Source organism: Notolepis coatsorum, assembly GCF_963971535.1.
Source record: "Notolepis coatsorum genome assembly, chromosome: 6".
Lineage (NCBI taxonomy): Eukaryota > Metazoa > Chordata > Actinopteri > Aulopiformes > Paralepididae > Notolepis > Notolepis coatsorum.
The window spans coordinates 1,737,256-1,755,126 of NC_140170.1; the positions used below are offsets into that span (position 1 = coordinate 1,737,256).

The window sequence follows — 17,871 nt, forward strand, 5'->3', positions numbered from 1 at the left end:
GCTCTTCCATCCATACATTTTTTTTTTTTTTTTATTATATTATTAACTTTTTTTTTTTTTTTTTTTTTTTATTTTTTTTTTTTTTTTTATGTCACTCATTCCATAAGGACGTAGAATAAACATTTACAATTTTTTTTTAAATGGTCCATTTGCATGTTCTTGGTATCTGAATCGAGGGACATATATGGATCAGTGTCAGAAATAGTGTGTCTGTTACTAGGCTTGAGTAAATTGTAATGAACCAAAGGAGAATATCAATTCTATTTAAAAAAAAAATTATCTTTGACTGTAAATAACACCATGCTAAAATTGACCAGACCTGAAAAATCTAAGCAAATGAATAAAGGGAAGATGATTAAACAGAAGGTTTTGTAGATACAGTACTGAATTCTGCCATCTTTTTTATAATGTAAATTTCTCCACCATTTTTCATCATATTGCAACACCGTTTTTTGCAAGACGTTCACAGAAAGGTAGAGAAACTAACTGCGTTCTGTTTTATGGCAATAACGTTCAGGTTTGTGGGAGATAATCCCAAAAAATAAGAGAAATTAAAAAGTAAATCCAGAAGTCAGATGATTGACAGGGGCTGGTGTGAGCTGGGTAGGGTCGTTTTTCGAAATTTGAAAGCCCTGAGTCTCTTCCTTCAAAAGACTACACTCACTTTTGGCTGTGCCACTTCCTCCTGTCAATATGCGCCGGTTTCCGACTCAATGCCCTGAGATTTCTATAATCTTATATTTCACTAATAACAGTTAAAATAATTGGTAAACAAACATAATGCTGAAAATATACACTTTTACTGTATATCTCGGGCTTAAGAGGTTAACCCTGTGAGGCCCAAATTAAAAAGAAATTAGCAACTTCAGAGGCCAGAGGGTGGGACATATAAACACATTTACTATCAAATAGCATTGTGAGGCTGAACAACAGGACCAATTGACTATACATGTGCTTAAAGGGGAACTATCTTATAAATGGCTTTTTTCAGTGTTTACCATTGTTTCTTAGCTATGTGGACTTATATTAATAGGATATATGTCTCTAATTCTCATATTGGCGAATTCTTCCAATTCTCCTCTCACAATATTCACCCTCACTGAACTGAGTCATCTGAAAATGTGCATATCTGTGATGTCAGAGATTTCTCAGCTGCATAATAATGTGGCAGTTGATGTGGCAGTTGGCACCAGGCCACACAGTGGTTGGAGCCCAGCCTCAAAACGGCTTAAGATCTTGAGGTAGAAAAATGCGGTTTTTAGTACTTGATTAGAAATACAAAACAATGAATTTTTTTTGAAAAAAACCTAGGTGTTCCATAGACTCACAGGAATTGTGTAAAAGTGCCCAAATAGTGAAAGAAATAGTAAAATAGTTCCCCTTTAACATTTTTTAAATAAACATTATTTTTTTAAATGGCTAAAAGTGATTTTGTAATTTTGCAACCGTGGGTCTCACAGGGTACTTTTAACCCTGTGAGGCCCAAATAAAAAAGACATTAGCAACTTCAGAGGCCAGAGGGTGAGACCTATAAACACATGAAGGGTGCCGTGACTGAAAAAAAAGGTTGAGAAACGCTGGTATATGGTGTGGCTCTTTGTGGTACCACAGTAATTTTTTTGTGGCTCTTAGTCTCTGACTGGTTGGCCACCCCTGGTGTATAGGGAAGAAACACCAATCGATAATCTATATATGCGTTTAGGCCTATAACTCACGTTCTAGGAATTACTGCAGAAAACGATAAAAACATACTTATATTCTAGAAGGTATTTTTGTATGAATGTATGAATGAAAAAGTATAACGTTCCCACATCCTGAACGATAGATGTTGAATGGGCCATAGTAATGTCAATATAGCAATACAATTTAAAAAGTTATAGCCCTGCAAAGAAGGTAAACATCTCCATAGGCTTACAGCGCTGGCAGAGAGGGGCATTAGATGGGCATAACCCCCGGCGGGCAATGTGTTAACACATTCCTGGCCAACCACGTATAAATACGTGATTGGGCGCCATCCTTTGAAGGCCAACCATATACGTGGTAAACTCTGTTTTGCTTTTATTCCATTTTAATATCCTACTCAATGTCATAGAGCTGTATTTTGGCTGGAAAAGGCATATCGGGACTCTGAAAGTGCAGTACCGGCCAGATCCTGGTATATGCGCTGTCTCGAGAATGCAGTTTCCCCTGTTGCAGACCGGGTGTAACTTTTTTTCCCGCTCCGGGTTAGCTTTTCTGTTAGCCTAAAGCTATGGCTTCACCAGATCGCCTGGAATACTTTTTGCGACGCCAAATTCAGTATGCAGTAAAGGAATGTAGCATCAGCCAATGGACATATCGATCTACCAGATGGCGATCAAATAACTGGGAAATTCTTTTTGGAATCCAACCGGCCACAGGTAAGAGCGATTTGACGTCAATTTCAGTCTGATCGGGCCTTGTTCTCATAGCCATCCACCCGGTCAGCGTATGATGCTGCAATAATGAATGCCGTTATTGGTAATCAATAATCAGAAACGACTCCCCCCCCCCCCCCCCCCCTTTCATGCATTCATGGTGGAACATGATACCGATCATATGCATTTAGATTTTTAACTCTAGCTTGTGTAGGGCCGAAACGCCAATCGATTTAACGTTATTAGCTTAGTGCCCTATAACTAGCTTTGCAGGAATTACCCCAGACCATTGCGGTATATAGTTCATATTCACGACGCTATATTGATGAAAAAAATAATCTTTATGGCATATTGAAGGGAATGTTTATACTGTCAATTGACAATGACAATGGACACATAGCAATAATATAAAATATAGATTTAGCTCTACAAACAACGCACAGTGAAAACTTGTAATGAAAAGCTGGCCTCAAGCTGGCCTCATAGTCTAATCCCAATGGCCCCGAATGTGTTAACAGATTGCAGAATGGGTACAATATACACCGCTGTGTACTCTTTTTTTTTAAGTGGTGCAGGGAGTTGGACCCTGCTGTGTACTTTACGTAGAGAGTACATAACTTCTCAAGTTTGTTTGTTTGTTTATTATTAGTCACAACAAAATACAGAATACTTTATAATGAAATGCTTGTTTCTTATGAGCCCCTGAGAGTGTGCTGCTACATACAGTAAAAGGAACGTAAGTAAGTAAAAAAAAGTAGTTTTATTCAGAACTTAACACAAATAAATAATATTACCAGTACAGTACAGTAGGGCTGACCCCTATTAATCGATTACCGGTAGTCGACTAATCGGTCAAAAGGGGCCATAGTCGACTGGCCAACCTCTTAGTCGAATATAATAAAAAAAATAAAATAAAAAAAGATATTAATATTTTTTCTTTTTTTTTAATCTTTTTTTTTAAAAGAAAAGAGGCATAGAAGCGTGGCTAACGCTAATGGCACGCATACCAGAGGCTAACTGCCTACGGAAACAGGCACAGAGGCACTGAAAGAGGATTTCACCCATCTAATGAACACACTATACTAGACAAATATCAAGATGTATCCATCAGTGGACCAATTGCATGCTTTTGCAGAGGACAAGAAGCCTTCAGTCGACTCCTTCAGACATTAAGCACCCCCCACAGCCCAAATGGAATGAAAAAAAAATTAAGAATATTCTACCTTTTTTTTCTTTTCTTTTTTTAAGTCAACCAATAGTCTACTAACGGCAAATTTTGGCCAATCCTAGTCGAACATCCAAATCCTTAGTCGGGGACAGCCCTACAGTACAGTATCTAGCACACTCTCAGGAGCAAAACAGAAAGAAGCATTTAAAACTTGAACTATGTGACATGGCTTGACTCAATCAGTCCAATCTCTATTTCTCCTTCTTCCACCAGTCACTCAGGCAGACCAGCTTGTTTTATGTAGCGGTGTCTACTTATAGTGCCTATAATATTTTTCCCGTTGGGTGCCAGACAGGGCCAAACCCTGCCAATGCAAATCAACTGCTCCAGTGGAGTTGCTCAGTGGCCAATGGTGTCAACTGTGGTTGTACTGGGCAGCTCCCATGTGTGAATGGAACTGTGTGAATGTGAAGCAGGGCGTTCCTGAAAAAGAGCATCTGTGCTTAGCGAACCTACCCTGGGTAAATAAAGGTAAAACTGCGTATAATTAACTGCGTCAATTATATTATCGCGCGATACTAGTATCGCGTTAATGCGCCGTTAACGGCCCAGCTCTAATATATGTATATGTTTTTGGTAGATCTTTTATTGGTTTTTGCTACTGGGCAGTCCGGTAGAGAGAGAGAGAGGAAGTATGGGAGATAGACGGGGAAGACATTCGCCAAAGGAAGGACATTCGCCACCCTGGCGCCCCTCGATTTGATTTCTTATAGCGATTTAGCTAGGGACATTTCAGTTGCAATAACAATTTTGCTTGGATATGAAAGAGATTCTAATCGCTGTAAATAGGGGTGACATTGTCTCAGGAGGTAGAGCGATCTGGTAACCGGAAGGATCCCAGTTCGATTCCCTCTCCTCCCGGGCAGCGTGTCAAAGTGTCCTTGAGCGAGACACTTAACCCCTAATTGCTCCCGATGAGCAGGTTGGCACCTTGCATGGTTGCCTCCGCCGTCGGTGTGTGAGGGAATGTGAGGAACAAAATTGTAAAGCTCTTTGGATAAAAGCTGTTATATAAATGCACCATTTACCATAATTGCTATATTTTAGATTTTTTTCCCACGTTTTAAATGTTTTAATCTTTTTGTAATTGTTTCACCTTTCCTTTTGTTATTGTTATATACTTATTTTATTTTTATTTTTACATCGATCAGATATAGATCTATCTATTCAATGCCTCTGCCTGTAGACTCTGAAATCTTCAATTCCTCTACCCCTAGACTCTGATCTCTTCAATTCCTCTACCCCTAGACTCTGATCTCTTCAATGCCTCTAACCCTAGACTCTGATCTCTTCAATTAATCTAACCCTAGACTGATCTCTTCAATGCCCCTCTACCCCTAGACTCTGATATCTTCAATGCCCCTCTACCCCTAGACTCTGATATCTTCAATGCCTCTCTGCCCCTAGACTCTGATATCTTCAATGCCTCTAACCCTAGACTCTGATATCTTCAATGCCTCTAACCCTAGACTCTGTTCTCTTCAATTCCTCTAACCCTAGACTCTGAAATCTTCAATGCCCCTCTAACCCTAGACTCTGATATCTTCACTTCCTCTAACCCTAGACTCTGATATCTTCAATGCCTCTACCCCTAGTCTCTGATTACACGTATATGTACATGCTTACCAACTGTTTCGCCTGTTTTATTGCAACACTACTATCACCGACATCTAAGAAGGGAGATCCCCCCTTGAACGGCCCTTCTAAGGTTTCTCTCCTCCACATTGCCTGTGGTGCATTTTTTCCTATTGCTAGGTTTTAGTGAGTTTTTCCTTACCTTCGCGTGGGGTATGTCCCGTTTTGAACCTACCTGTTCAAAAAGGCTTTTGACTGTTAGCTTTTTATTTTTATTTTCTTGTGCTGCTGTTTTTTCATTTTCTGTTTATACTATGTTTTTAATTAACACTTTAAGTGCCGAAAACGTGTTTAGGCGTCCTTCCCCGCCATGCTCAAGTTGCAGAGGACGCCGTAACTCGTCTTTAATATCAATATTTCAAAAATCTGTGATCGGAATCATATTTTCCATCCGCAGCCTTCACACACAGTTCTGATCTCCTCTCAAACCTCTAGCGGTTCAAGAGCGCCATCTGGTGGCCAATCGGCAGAAGCGCCAAACAGGAAGTTATGTGGTTGAAGTGCTGATCGTCCATATTACTTCCGGGCACTCTCTATAGGTCCCGGGACTCGATCTCGACACAATACATAGCGATCCGTTGCCAATAACTCGATAAACAACATGATTTGGACGTATATACTATTATACAACCTGGAAATAGATCGCGTATTTCTACATCCCATAATAGGAATATTTCAGTTCCACGCTCATCGTCCAACGGCGCGAGGAAGATACGGTAAGATTCAGCGTTATTTTTGAACGTGTTCGATATAAACTGCTCTGATGATCATATCACCCACACTAGATGAATGATATAACGCTGCCCACGGAATTATAAACGATCCCCTGCCCATCCGGTCATCATCAGATGATACGTAGAAACTTCTAGAAGTACGTCCAATTGAAATTTTTGATCTCGCACAGATTCCTACCAAACTGTATTTCATCATCAATATAATGCATTTTGGGCTATAAATCACGTTCTGGAGAAAGCTGCAGAAAGAGATGAAAACATACTTATAGGGTAGGCAACCCTAGGCACGCGTGCCTGCATAGGCACGCGGGGGCATTTGCATAGGCACAGGGGGCAACATAAAAAAAAAAATTATATATATTTTTTTTTTTTTTTTTTTTGCTTTGAAATATTATAGTGAACTATTTTGCACTGCTGTCGCATTTATCTTGTTGAAATCCTCCCACAGGTTCTTTTTACTACCACATATTTAATTGAGACCCTTTATTTGTTTATTATTTCAATTTAGCTGGAAATACATTGCTACATCATTCAGTAACATTTGCAGAGCCTTATAACAAAAACATTATTACGGTCACCATTGTGACCAGTAGGATTAATCAACAAATTGTATTATTTATTTTTCTATTTCATTGAACATTGCACATGTTAAAAGCCATTTTTTTACTCAAAATGTGAGTATTACCAAGTCAACTTGTGTTCTTAAAACAATGACAATAAACATAGTTTTATTAGGTTGAAATAATGTGGTTGTGTACTTATTTTTCTGTTAACTTATTATGGATTGAAAACTGAAAACCTTAAGTTAATGCACAGTAACTGAACTCAATATTTTTAAGTTCTGGTAACTTATTATTCTTTTTTTTTTTACAGTGTAGTCTTGCGATCAATCAAAACTTATTTACACGATATACCTCACATTCACGCTCCATTCACATCCTGGTGTTCTCCATTAGGCCTGTAGGTGGAGCTATGACAGCACACGTACAGTACACACACCAATGGTGTGTGATGTGTCCAAAAATGAATGGGCAAATGTGAGTGAAATGGTCGCACTGTATGCAGCTGTTTGTCTGCATTGCATTCCCCCCCCCCCCCCCCCCCCAACTCAGATTTAGGGTTGATACAACCATCATAATAATATTGTTAATAATAATAATAATGATGTAATAATGTAAAAATTATCATTAAAAAGACCTGATTATGGGCGGTTAGGTGGTCGAGCGGAGATTGCGTTCGTCACCAGCCCCGGAGCTGTGAGCTTGGTTCGCCTGTTCGAATCCAGCTCACAGCTCCGGGGTTGTCACCAGCTTGGCTGGCCGTCTGCACTGATACAATTGGCTGTATCAGAGGGTGGGAGAAGCTGGCGGGGTGGGTCCGGGTCGTTGTAAACAGCGACTCCTACAGTTCGGTCGGGGCGCCTGCTAAGCGCGGATTGGACGTGAGGGGGATAGTGTGGTCCTCCCACACGCTACGCCCTCTCAATGAGAATCCGCGCTGCCAGGTGAAAAGAAGCGGTGATTGGCTGGACGTGTGTCGGAGGAAGCACGTGGTAGCCTCCACTCTCCCAAATGATCTGACTGTGGGGGGTAAAGCGCAGCGACCAGGAAGGGACTGGGAATTGGCATACGACTAACATTGGGATGGGAGAAAATCGGAGGAAAATGGAGGGGGAAAAAGACCAATAAAAAAAAAAAAAAAAAAAAAAGACCTGATTATGAGAAAAAAAATTACGATGCATGGAATATTGTTGAGGCACACTAGTTACAACTATATTTCAAACAGGCACTCCATGTCAAAAAGGTTGCTGAGTTTAGACCATATTTTACTATGAATATGTGAATGAAAAAGTTTAACGTTGCTACACAATGAACAACATAAAGGACCTTGAATGGGCTCTAATAATGGCAATCTAGCAATAGAATTTAAAAAGTTATAGCCCTGCAAAGAAGGGGAACTTTTCCATAGACAAATAGAGCTGGCAAGGGATGGTATATCATGAATTTAGCCTTAGGCAATCAAAGTGTTAACTATTTTTATCTTATTTTTATTCTGTATTTTATTTGTTTTACTAATATCAATTTTATTTTTTTAACTGTTTTTAATCCTGTAGTGTAGCACTTTGGGATCCCAGCGAAGTGCATTACAAATTCAATCTATTATTATTATTATTAGTGTTGCATTTATTTTATTTATATGAAATGTTTTGGATTTTATGGTGTTTTTGTTTTGTTCTTGATTTATTGTGATGTTTCTTCTTGACTTGTGACGTGTCCCGCCCATGGGGACATTAACGTGTGTTGTCGGGCCTTACAAATACATTTGCTTTGATTTGATTTGATTTGATCTCTTCAATGCCTCGACCCCCCAGACTCGCCGGTGATCGTCAAAGAGTGGGCGGCCTACAAGGGGAAGTCCCCCCACACCCCGGAGCTGGTGGAGGCCCTGACCTTCCGCGAGTGGACCTGCCCCAACCTGAAGAAGCTCTGGCTGGGCAAGGCCGCGGAGGACAAGAACCGCAGGATGAGGGCCTTCCTGGCCTGCATGCGCTCCGACACGCCGGCGATGCTGAACCCGGCCAGCGTGCCCGCGTCGCTCACGGTGCTGTGCTGCGTGCTGCGGTGAGTATAGGGAGGGAGGACGACCCCCCCCCCCCCCCCTCCCCCCCGGATCACCGACCAGCCGCGCTCCTTCTAGGGCTGTTTCCCCCGAAGCCTGTTTTTAGGCTTCGAACTTCGTCAGGGTTTTTCCGAACGAACGTTCGAACCTTCGTTTTTAATAATAATAAAAAATTATAATAATAATAATAATTCAAAAATGAGCGGCTGGGTGGCGCAGCGGACATTGCGCTCGTCACCAACGCAAGAGACACCGGGTTCGATTCCGGCTGTCGGCGTTGCCTCCGGCCTGGGCCGGCCGTCATACTAACTCAATTGGCGTTAGGGAAGTCGATGGGTGGTAATCTGGACATTGTGGACAGCGACTCCTACAGGTCAGTTGGGGGACGCGTGAATATTAAAGGCAACCAACTTGTGTTCAGCTTTTCTCTGATTGGCCACGACCCCACGCCGCTAGCCCGCCCCCTTTTGCCGCGATCGCGGCAGGAACCTTCAAGTTCCCTGGTGCAAAATAAATCTGGTAGTTGGTTTATGACGTTAATTAATAATAAACACTGTTAGGACTCTTAATAATAAACACTGTTAGGACTATCTGACTCTTAATAATAAACACTGTTAGGACTATCTGACTCTTACTAATAAACACTGTTAGGACTATAAACACTGTTAGGACTATCTGACTCTTAATAATAAACACTGTTAGGACTATCTCGATTCACGCGTCACTACTGTAACTAGAAACTCTGGGTGTGGGTACATCAGTGTGGAACTGTACGCTGTAACGTTATTATTTCGCGTTTTTAACGTCATAAACCAACTACCAGATTCACTCGTCACTGTACATCCGTGGAGGCTGCTGAAGCGCCAGCGGGGCGATGCGGTGGTTTGTCCCCAGCTTCCGTGCGCCGCCGCCGGCTTGACTCGGTCCAGCTCCAGCAGCAGCGGCCGTGCTCCGTTGTAGAAGCCCTTCAATGACAGAGCTCTCATATTTTGCGAATGCATAAACTATATCTTAAATTATGGCTATGTGTCTAATATGGCTGTCGCTTATCAATGACTTCGCGACAGCCATATTAGACACATAGCCATAATTTAAGATATAGTTTATGCATTCGTAAATATGAGAGCTCTGTCATTGAAGTGGGTGGTGGCAGCGTTACTAACAGCGTTCACCCTGATGTAAAGTATCGATTTTTATTGTTTTGTCATGACAAACCAATTACATAATCCCAACATATGTGTAAAGAAACAACATATTCCAGTTAACGGTATATTTTTTTAATGATTCATTACAGTATAAATTAGGTTAATTGGAGCTGCGTATTGCTGGCTCTCATATTTGCGAATACAATAGCGTTCACCCTGATGTAAACAATTCTACAACGGAAGACGGCCGCTGCAACTCTCTGCCGCGTGTGGCCAATCAGAGAAACGCTGAACGAAAGGCTGAACACAAGTTGGTTGCCTTTAATATTCACGCTGTACGCCTGCACAGCAGAGACAGGAAATGGCGGGGGTAGTGTGAGCCTCCCACACGTTACACCTCGCCAATGAGAGTCCGCGCTGGCAGGTGAAAAGATGTGACAGGCTGCCTCCTCGTGTATCGGAGGGGACGCGTGATGCAAGGCTTCTATCCTCCCTACAACCGGCCAGTGGGGGGCATATCCGAGCAACGTTCAAGACGGGGGAGGGAAAAATAATTGGCACAATGGAATTGGGATGGGAGGAAAATAGAAAAAGAGGAGAAAAATTGGATCAAAAGAAATTATTTTGAATTTTTATTTGAATTTTTTATAAGTATCCTCAAACTAAATCCTCAATTTGTATAAAGTGATTCATCTGATTAAATTAGTATTTTTTTATTTATTAAATCAACTTTCTTTTATGAATATAACTCATCAGTTTTAATACTATAATATTAGTGTAGCCTAATCTTTATCTGCAACTGTGAAGAAAAACCCCATTGGTTTAAACAGAATGAATAGACACAACAACAAAAAAAGATAAAAAAGAAAACACTTTTTTTTTTTAATAAAAAATGTTGATTTAGAATTCGAATGCCAACGTAACGAATGAAGGTCCGAACGTTCGAACGTTTGGGCTCAGCCCTAGCTCCTTCCGAGATAATAAGACGGCCGTAATCACACAAAAGGACAGACTGTGGCCTGACAGATGTGTAGCACAGGTAGAGCTCGCTAGCTAGAGAATCCATGACTGGGTTTTCCCCGTCGAGTAGACGTGGAACGAGGTAGAATTGCATTCAGAGAAAAGCATTATCAAGACGAGTGAGTAACATCACCTCCTGCATGTTGTAATCATTGTTTACCTTTTTTGTGTTTTGCTTCAGGTTTATGTTACAGTGGCCGGGAGTAAGAATTTTGCGTCGTAGCGAACTTGACGCGTTCCTAGCCCAAGCACTTTCTCCTAAACTATATGAGCCTGACCAGCTGCAGGAACTGAAGGTGATTTCGTAGTGATGTTGTGTATATATATATATATGAGGAGTGTCCCGAACACGGCTGCAGACGAGAAGACCCACACTTTGTCACGGCCCCCCCCCCCCCCCCCCCCCCAGTGTTGTAGTAGTACTCGAGTCCTGGACTGATTTTTCAGGACTCGTGACTCGACTTGGACTTGAGCACTATGGCTGGATCGTTTCTAATTTGAGAATTGTCTTAATTGGCTAAACCTCTCCTGCTACACTGTGTGTCAGAGGAGAGGTTGTGTGGAATCTCAGGACACTCCTTATATTGTGACGACGAGAGAAAACTGCTTAAACAAAACACTGGCCTCTAATGTTTTGTACAAGCATGTTTTTCGCTGGAGAATACAAGCTTTGCACTGAAATATGTCGCTTCTTCGAAGCCGTGAGTCACTTTTGAGGGATTCATGTTTTTGCGTGTACGGATGGTTTACTTGACAACTCAACCATTTTATTACTGAGCTGCAAATGTGCCTGAGCTCTTTGTCTCTCATTTGGACTCTCGTATGGCGGGCCTTTTTGATTAGGGATGGGCATAGATTTTAAAATATTCTAATAGTCTATTGTTTTGTCTAAAAAATATATATTTTCCCTTATTTTTACCAGCACCAACACTGTGTAGTGTATTGAGAGGGACCCTATTAACTGTTACACCGCTGAACGGCATGCTGGGTACAGCTCGCTAGCTAGCCAGGTAGCATTACAGTCTGTTAACAGCTGGGAGAACAGAAAATAAAGATGGAGAAAGAGAGACTGTGGAGATGTTACATGGTGGCAACGTTTTGTACGTTTGCCACGTTGTTTCACTAAGTTCACACAGTTCAAGCATCAGTGATGTAACGTTCAGAAGGAATGCTTTACGTTCCCGGAAATACGCTAGCCTGGTCCGCCCGTGTTAGCCGCTAGCAATGACGGCAGCTAGCTAGCAGCTAGCTCACTTGTTGGATTATCTCACTATGGATTATTTGAGTAAAAACAAAACCACACGTTGACGTGGAAGCTCAGACATTTCAAGCATCAACGATGTAACTTTCGGAATGAATGCTTTTATGTTCCTGGAAACAGCGTTGGCCTGCTGCGACTCCCAAACATCTAGCTGTTAGTAATGACATAATGACAGCAGCTAGCTAGCAGCTAGCTCGCTTGTTTGATTATCTCACGTTCGATTTTCGATTAGTATGGAATAGTTCCCACTCCCAGTGACTATCGAACAGCAATTTTGTAAGTCTTGCCCATCCCTCCTTTTGATAATGTAAACCAGCGGTTCTCTCAAACTATGGGTCGCGAGCCAAAGTGGGGTCGCCGGTAGGTGACAGTGGGGGTCGCGCAACGTCGCAACATTTTATGGCTAAATAGGCCTTGTTTTATAAATGTGTATTGATAACATAGTGCTGTAATAAAATGTTTTTATAAATATGCGCGATCAAGTTCAACAACGTGTGCTTTTATTTTGATATTCCTTAATTCCACGTGGAAATTACGCTATACATTAAGTGTGGGGTCGCCAAAAAAAGAAAAATCCTGAATAAAATGGGTTCGTGGTATAAAAAAGTTTGAGAACCCCTGATGTAAACCATCCTCACAAGCTGTGCGCTTTGGTCCTTGTAGTCTGTCTGTCTGCGCTCTGTCAGCCTGTCTGTCCTGCGCTCTGTCAGCCTGTCTGTCCTGCGCTCTGTCTGTCCCGCGCCCCGCTTGTCCTGCGTCTCCACTTCTTGGCCCGGGCTGAGAAGCCAAAACACGTCGTGCTTTTTTTTCACCCAAAAGGTTTTTCATTAGATTAGATTCAAATGTATTGTCATCATCATGCAGCACAAGTACAGTACAACGAAAAGAAGTTTGGCATCCAACCACAGTGCAAATGTAGCAGTAAAGTGTGATAGTGATATACAATGTACAGGTGATTAAACTGGGTATAAAGTATATAAATTAGTACTACTGTGTAATGGTGCTAATCAGATGTATGTACAGAGTTGTAGTATTAATATGTACAGTGATACAGGTATAAAGACACTATGGTAGTAAGTAGGGATGTCCGATATTATCGGCCTACCGATATTATCGGCCGATATTGGCATTAAAATGTGATATCGGAAAATATCGGTATCGGTTAATTCTTTTTTAATTTTTTTTACATTTCTATAACCTTTATTTACCCAGGCAAGCAAGTAAGAACAAATTCAGATTTTTATTTATTGTCAAAAGTATGCATAATGTTGTGTTAATTCCACAACAAGAGATAATTGTTGATTGTTAATTACCTGAAATTATTCAGTTTTTTGGGGGGGGGAAACCCTGCATATATCGGTATAGAAGAAAAGTTGAGATCCAAGGCATTGGCTTACATTATTTAGAACGTTTTAAAATACCGACATGTTTCAGCCTACACATGGCCTTCTTCAGGGTGTGTAGGCCATGTGTAGGCCCAAACATGTCGGTATTTTAAAACGTTCTAAATAATGTAAGCCAATTAATAACTGAACGTCAGCAAAACAAAAGAGATGATTGTGGACTTCAGGAGGTCGGGGGTCAGGGACTACAGCCCCCTCAGCATCGACGGGGCACCGGTTGAGAGAGTGAACAGTTTCAAGTACCTCGGAGCCTACATATCCGAGGATTTGACATGGACCACACACATTGACAGTGTTGTGAAGAAGGCACGACAACGCCTCTACTTCCTCAGGCGCCTAAGGAAGTTCCAAGTCAGTCAGAAGATCCTTAGGAACTTCTACTCATGTACAATAGAGAGCATCCTGACTGGCAACATCACCTCCTGGTTAGGGAATAGCACTGCACAAGACCGAAGCAGACTACAAAGAGTGACACGTTCAGCCGAACGCACAATTGGAGGGGGGCTTCCCACCCTCCAGAACATTTACAACAAGCGGTGCAGGGGGAAGGCTAAGAGAATTATTAAGGACTCGAGCCACCCAAACAACTGCCTCTTTGAACTGCTGCGGTCAGGCAAGCGATACCGGAGTCTTAAGGCGAGCACAGAAAGACTCAGAAGAAGCTTCTATCCCCAGGCCATCAGGCTGCTAAACGAACAATAAACACTATGCAACAACCATCAAATGCACACAGCACACACACCCACACGCACACACTCACTTAAACAAACAACACACTGCAGCACCCACTCTCCACACTTTAGATCACACAAACACACTTTATATTTATTGATAAAGGATTTGCACTACAACTCGTACACCTACTGTAAATTGTACCTAAATTGCACCTCATCCTATTTCTGCCTTGCACTATATAGTATTGTATATTAGTACACTACACAGTATTGTATATTATATGGTAACTCAGTTACGTCTACTCTGCATCGAACATTGTACATATGTCTATACTGAACACTGTGACCTCATTTTTTTTACTTCTAATTTACATGCTATACTATGTTATTTTATTTCATACTTATCTTGTCTTGCACAGTCTCTGGAGCGTAACAGTAAGAAGCATTTTGTATAAAAGTATTCTGTACTTCTGTATGACAACTATTAAAGAAACTTGAAACTTGAACTTAAAGGTATTTTAAAATTGTAGAGCTGCCTTGGATCTCAACTTTTCTTCTATAACTAATCCTACCCCGGATTTAATCCAAAGAGCACCTACCGAAACAAAACAAGAACGCTGAAGCCCTCTCCATATCCTCTTTTTTATATCGGTATCGGTTGATATCGGTATCGGAAATGAAGAGTTGGAGAATATCGGTATATCGGTATCGGTAAAAAAGCCAATATCGAGCATCCCTAGTAGTAAGTCATACTGGCCAGCAGCGTAACTAGTAAGAGTAGGTAAGGGATATGTGCAGATATAGATATAATATCTACAGATATGTAACAAGGATTATAATGTATGTACAGACAGATGTGGATAAATATCTATACGGTAAGAATAAATATATTTATTACATGGCGTTTTAACATTCGCGAAAATGCTTGATTGTGATTGGTCAATAGCGCTCGGTTGCCCATAGCAGCGGTCCGCTATCTTTCGATAACTGACCGCTGCCAGGGGCAACCAAGCAATAATGACCGCTGTTCGCAGCTGGAGCAATCAAGCCCACTGACACACACTGCATCAGTGCAATCAGACACACCTGCCGGCTGCCAGCGATAATAATAATAACTTTATTTGGGCTGACAGCGGAAACAACTGCCTCTGCATTTGATCTCGTCTTGTCGATGGTGTAAAATGAATTAGGTATATTGTTAGTAAGTTAGCCATGTAATAAGCGGGATAATGTATAGCCTATACTCTGTCATTGTCGCAAAATAATTGACCTTCACTACATTTAAAACACCTCGGCGAGGCGCCTCGGTATTCTAAACTCTGTGTCTGTCAATTATTTTGCGACAATGACCTTGTAGCTATACATTATCTCTTACATACCGCTATGCGGTATATACAGCATTATTGTACATGCTATCATACAGAGTTATATGGGTTATATGCAGGTGTATAAGTAGGTATATAGAAGGATTATATGCAGGTATATACAGACAGATATGGATATATATATATATATGCTGTAAATATAAATATATATATATATATGGTATATACAGCACTATTGTACACGCTATCATACAGAGTTATATGGGTAGACTATAGTATGAGGTTTATAGTTATAAACCTCATCCTAACCTTGAAGACCCTTCACACAAGAAAATATTTTTTTTTATGGTTAAATGTCCCCTATCTTATAAATGGCCTTTTCCAGTGATTTGCATTGTTTTCTAGCTATGTGGGGTTTGAAATTCTCATTCAGGCGCATTCCTCCAGTTCAGCTGAGACAAGATCCTCCCCCACTAAACCAAGCCATTCTGAATTTACGTCAATCTGTGACGTGTAAGAATAGTGATCTGCGTAACCTCAGCTCCTTCTGTGGTTGTAGCCACCACCCACAATCAACAATTCGAGGAAGTTAGTGTAACATTGAAGTTATGACAAATGGAGCGAGGGGAAATAATGCGGAAGCGGTTTCCCTGTCAGACACTTACACTTCCCCAAAAGAGAGAAAAAGAGAGAGAGAGGGAGAGAGGAGAGAGGGAGAGACATATAGAGAGAGGGAGAGAGAGAGAGGCTCATACACGGTGCAAGTCTTGGAGCGATCTCTCCTCAGCTCTCTCCCCCTGCTTTTTACACAAACTCGCGACTCGAGCACACATGCACACGCGCGCGTCACGCTCTGTGCTCTCGTCTCTCTGTCTGTCTCTCTCTCTCCCTCTATCTCTCTCTCCTCTATATCTCTCCTTCTCTATCTCTCTCTCCCTCTATCAGTCTCTCTCTCTCTCTCTCTCTCTCTCTCTCTCTCTCTCCCCCAAAGGTATCTGCCAGTGCAGGTGGGTGACTGTCACTCAAAGTGCATTGCGAGTACGGGCGGAGCCCAGCCAAAAACAGCTTGGATTTTGTAAATGGTGAAAGTGGTGCACCAAAGTATTTGATTAAAAATACAAAACAATGCATTTTACAGATGTGTTCCATGGACTCACAGGAATTGTGTAAAATTGCCCAAATAGTGAAAAGAAATAGCAAAATAGTTCCCCCTTAACTCCTCTTGAAGGCGTGACTTTGGTTATGTGTGCAGAACCACTTTCACTTTCTTCTTTACCTTCCGGAGAGGGAGAGCTTCTCTGTACCTCCCCGTTCACCGCGTCCTGTTGTCCGCTCAGATGTGTTTGTCCACCGTTTGTATGTTGGCAGACATGCGTGTGAATGAGCTGCTTTGCTCTCGCTGCTTCGCTTTGTCCTCGAACGACTTGGAACGCTACGTAACGATAAGTACGTAACGGGGAAAGTCTGAAATGTTTAGGAGCGGCTGGGTGGCGTAGAGGTCTAATCACTCGCCTACCACCGCAGAGACTCTGGGTTTGAATCCAGCTGTCAGCGGTACCTCCGGCTCGGTCAGTCGTCCCTACGAACACAATTGGCAGTGTTAGCGGGTGGGAAGCCGGTGGGGTGTGTGTCCTGGTCGTTGCAAACAGCGACTCCTACTGGTCGGTCGGGGGAAATAGCGTGAACCTCCGCATGCGTTACGTTCCCCCAGTGAAAGTCCTCGCTGTCAGGTGAAAAGAAGCGGCTGGCGACTCCACATGTATCAGAGGAGGCATGTGGTATAGTCTACACCCTCCCCAGACCAACATGTCCAACATGTGGTAGTCTACACCCTCCCCAGACCAACATGGGGTAGTCTACACCCTCTCCAGACCGACAGTAGGGCAGCATGTGGTAGTCTACACCCTCTCCAGACCGACAGTAGGGCAGCATGTGGTAGTCTACACCCTCCCCAGACTGACAGTAAGGCAGCATGTAGTAGTCTACACCCTCCCCAGACCGACTGTAGGGCAGCATGTGATAGTCTACACCCTCCCCAGATGAACAGTAGGGCAGCATGTGGTAGTCTACACCCTCCCCAGACTAACAGTAGGGCAGCATGTGGTAGTCTACACCCTCCCCAGACCGACAGTAGGGCAGCATGTGGTAGTCTACACCCTCCCCAGACCGACCGTAGGGCAGCATGTGGTAGTCTACACCCTCCCCAGACAGTAGGGCAGCATGTGGTAGCCTACACCCTCCCCAGACAGTAGGGCAGCATGTGGTAGTCTACACCCTCCCCAGACCGACAGTAGGGCAGCATGTGGTAGTCTACACCCTCCCCAGACCGACAGTAGGGCAGCATGTGGTAGTCTACACCCTCCCCAGACCGACAGTAGGGCAGCATGTGGTAGCCTACACCCTCCCCAGACCGACAGTAGGGCAGCATGTG

At 42.4% G+C, this 17,871-nt stretch overlaps 1 protein-coding gene across 3 annotated transcripts in view; it reads left to right on the plus strand.

The window, feature by feature from the left end:
• The window catches only part of LOC311230620 (constitutive coactivator of PPAR-gamma-like protein 1 homolog), a 138,919-nt gene that overhangs the window by 75,649 nt on the left and 45,399 nt on the right, over window positions 1-17,871 (plus strand). For all 3 annotated transcript variants that reach the window (XM_084316955.1, XM_084316956.1, XM_084316957.1), the window contains exons 11-12: window positions 8,365-8,614; window positions 10,959-11,073. In XM_084316955.1, the coding sequence (XP_084173081.1) occupies window positions 8,365-8,614; window positions 10,959-11,073 (365 nt within the window). The remainder of the gene's footprint in view (window positions 1-8,364; window positions 8,615-10,958; window positions 11,074-17,871) is intronic.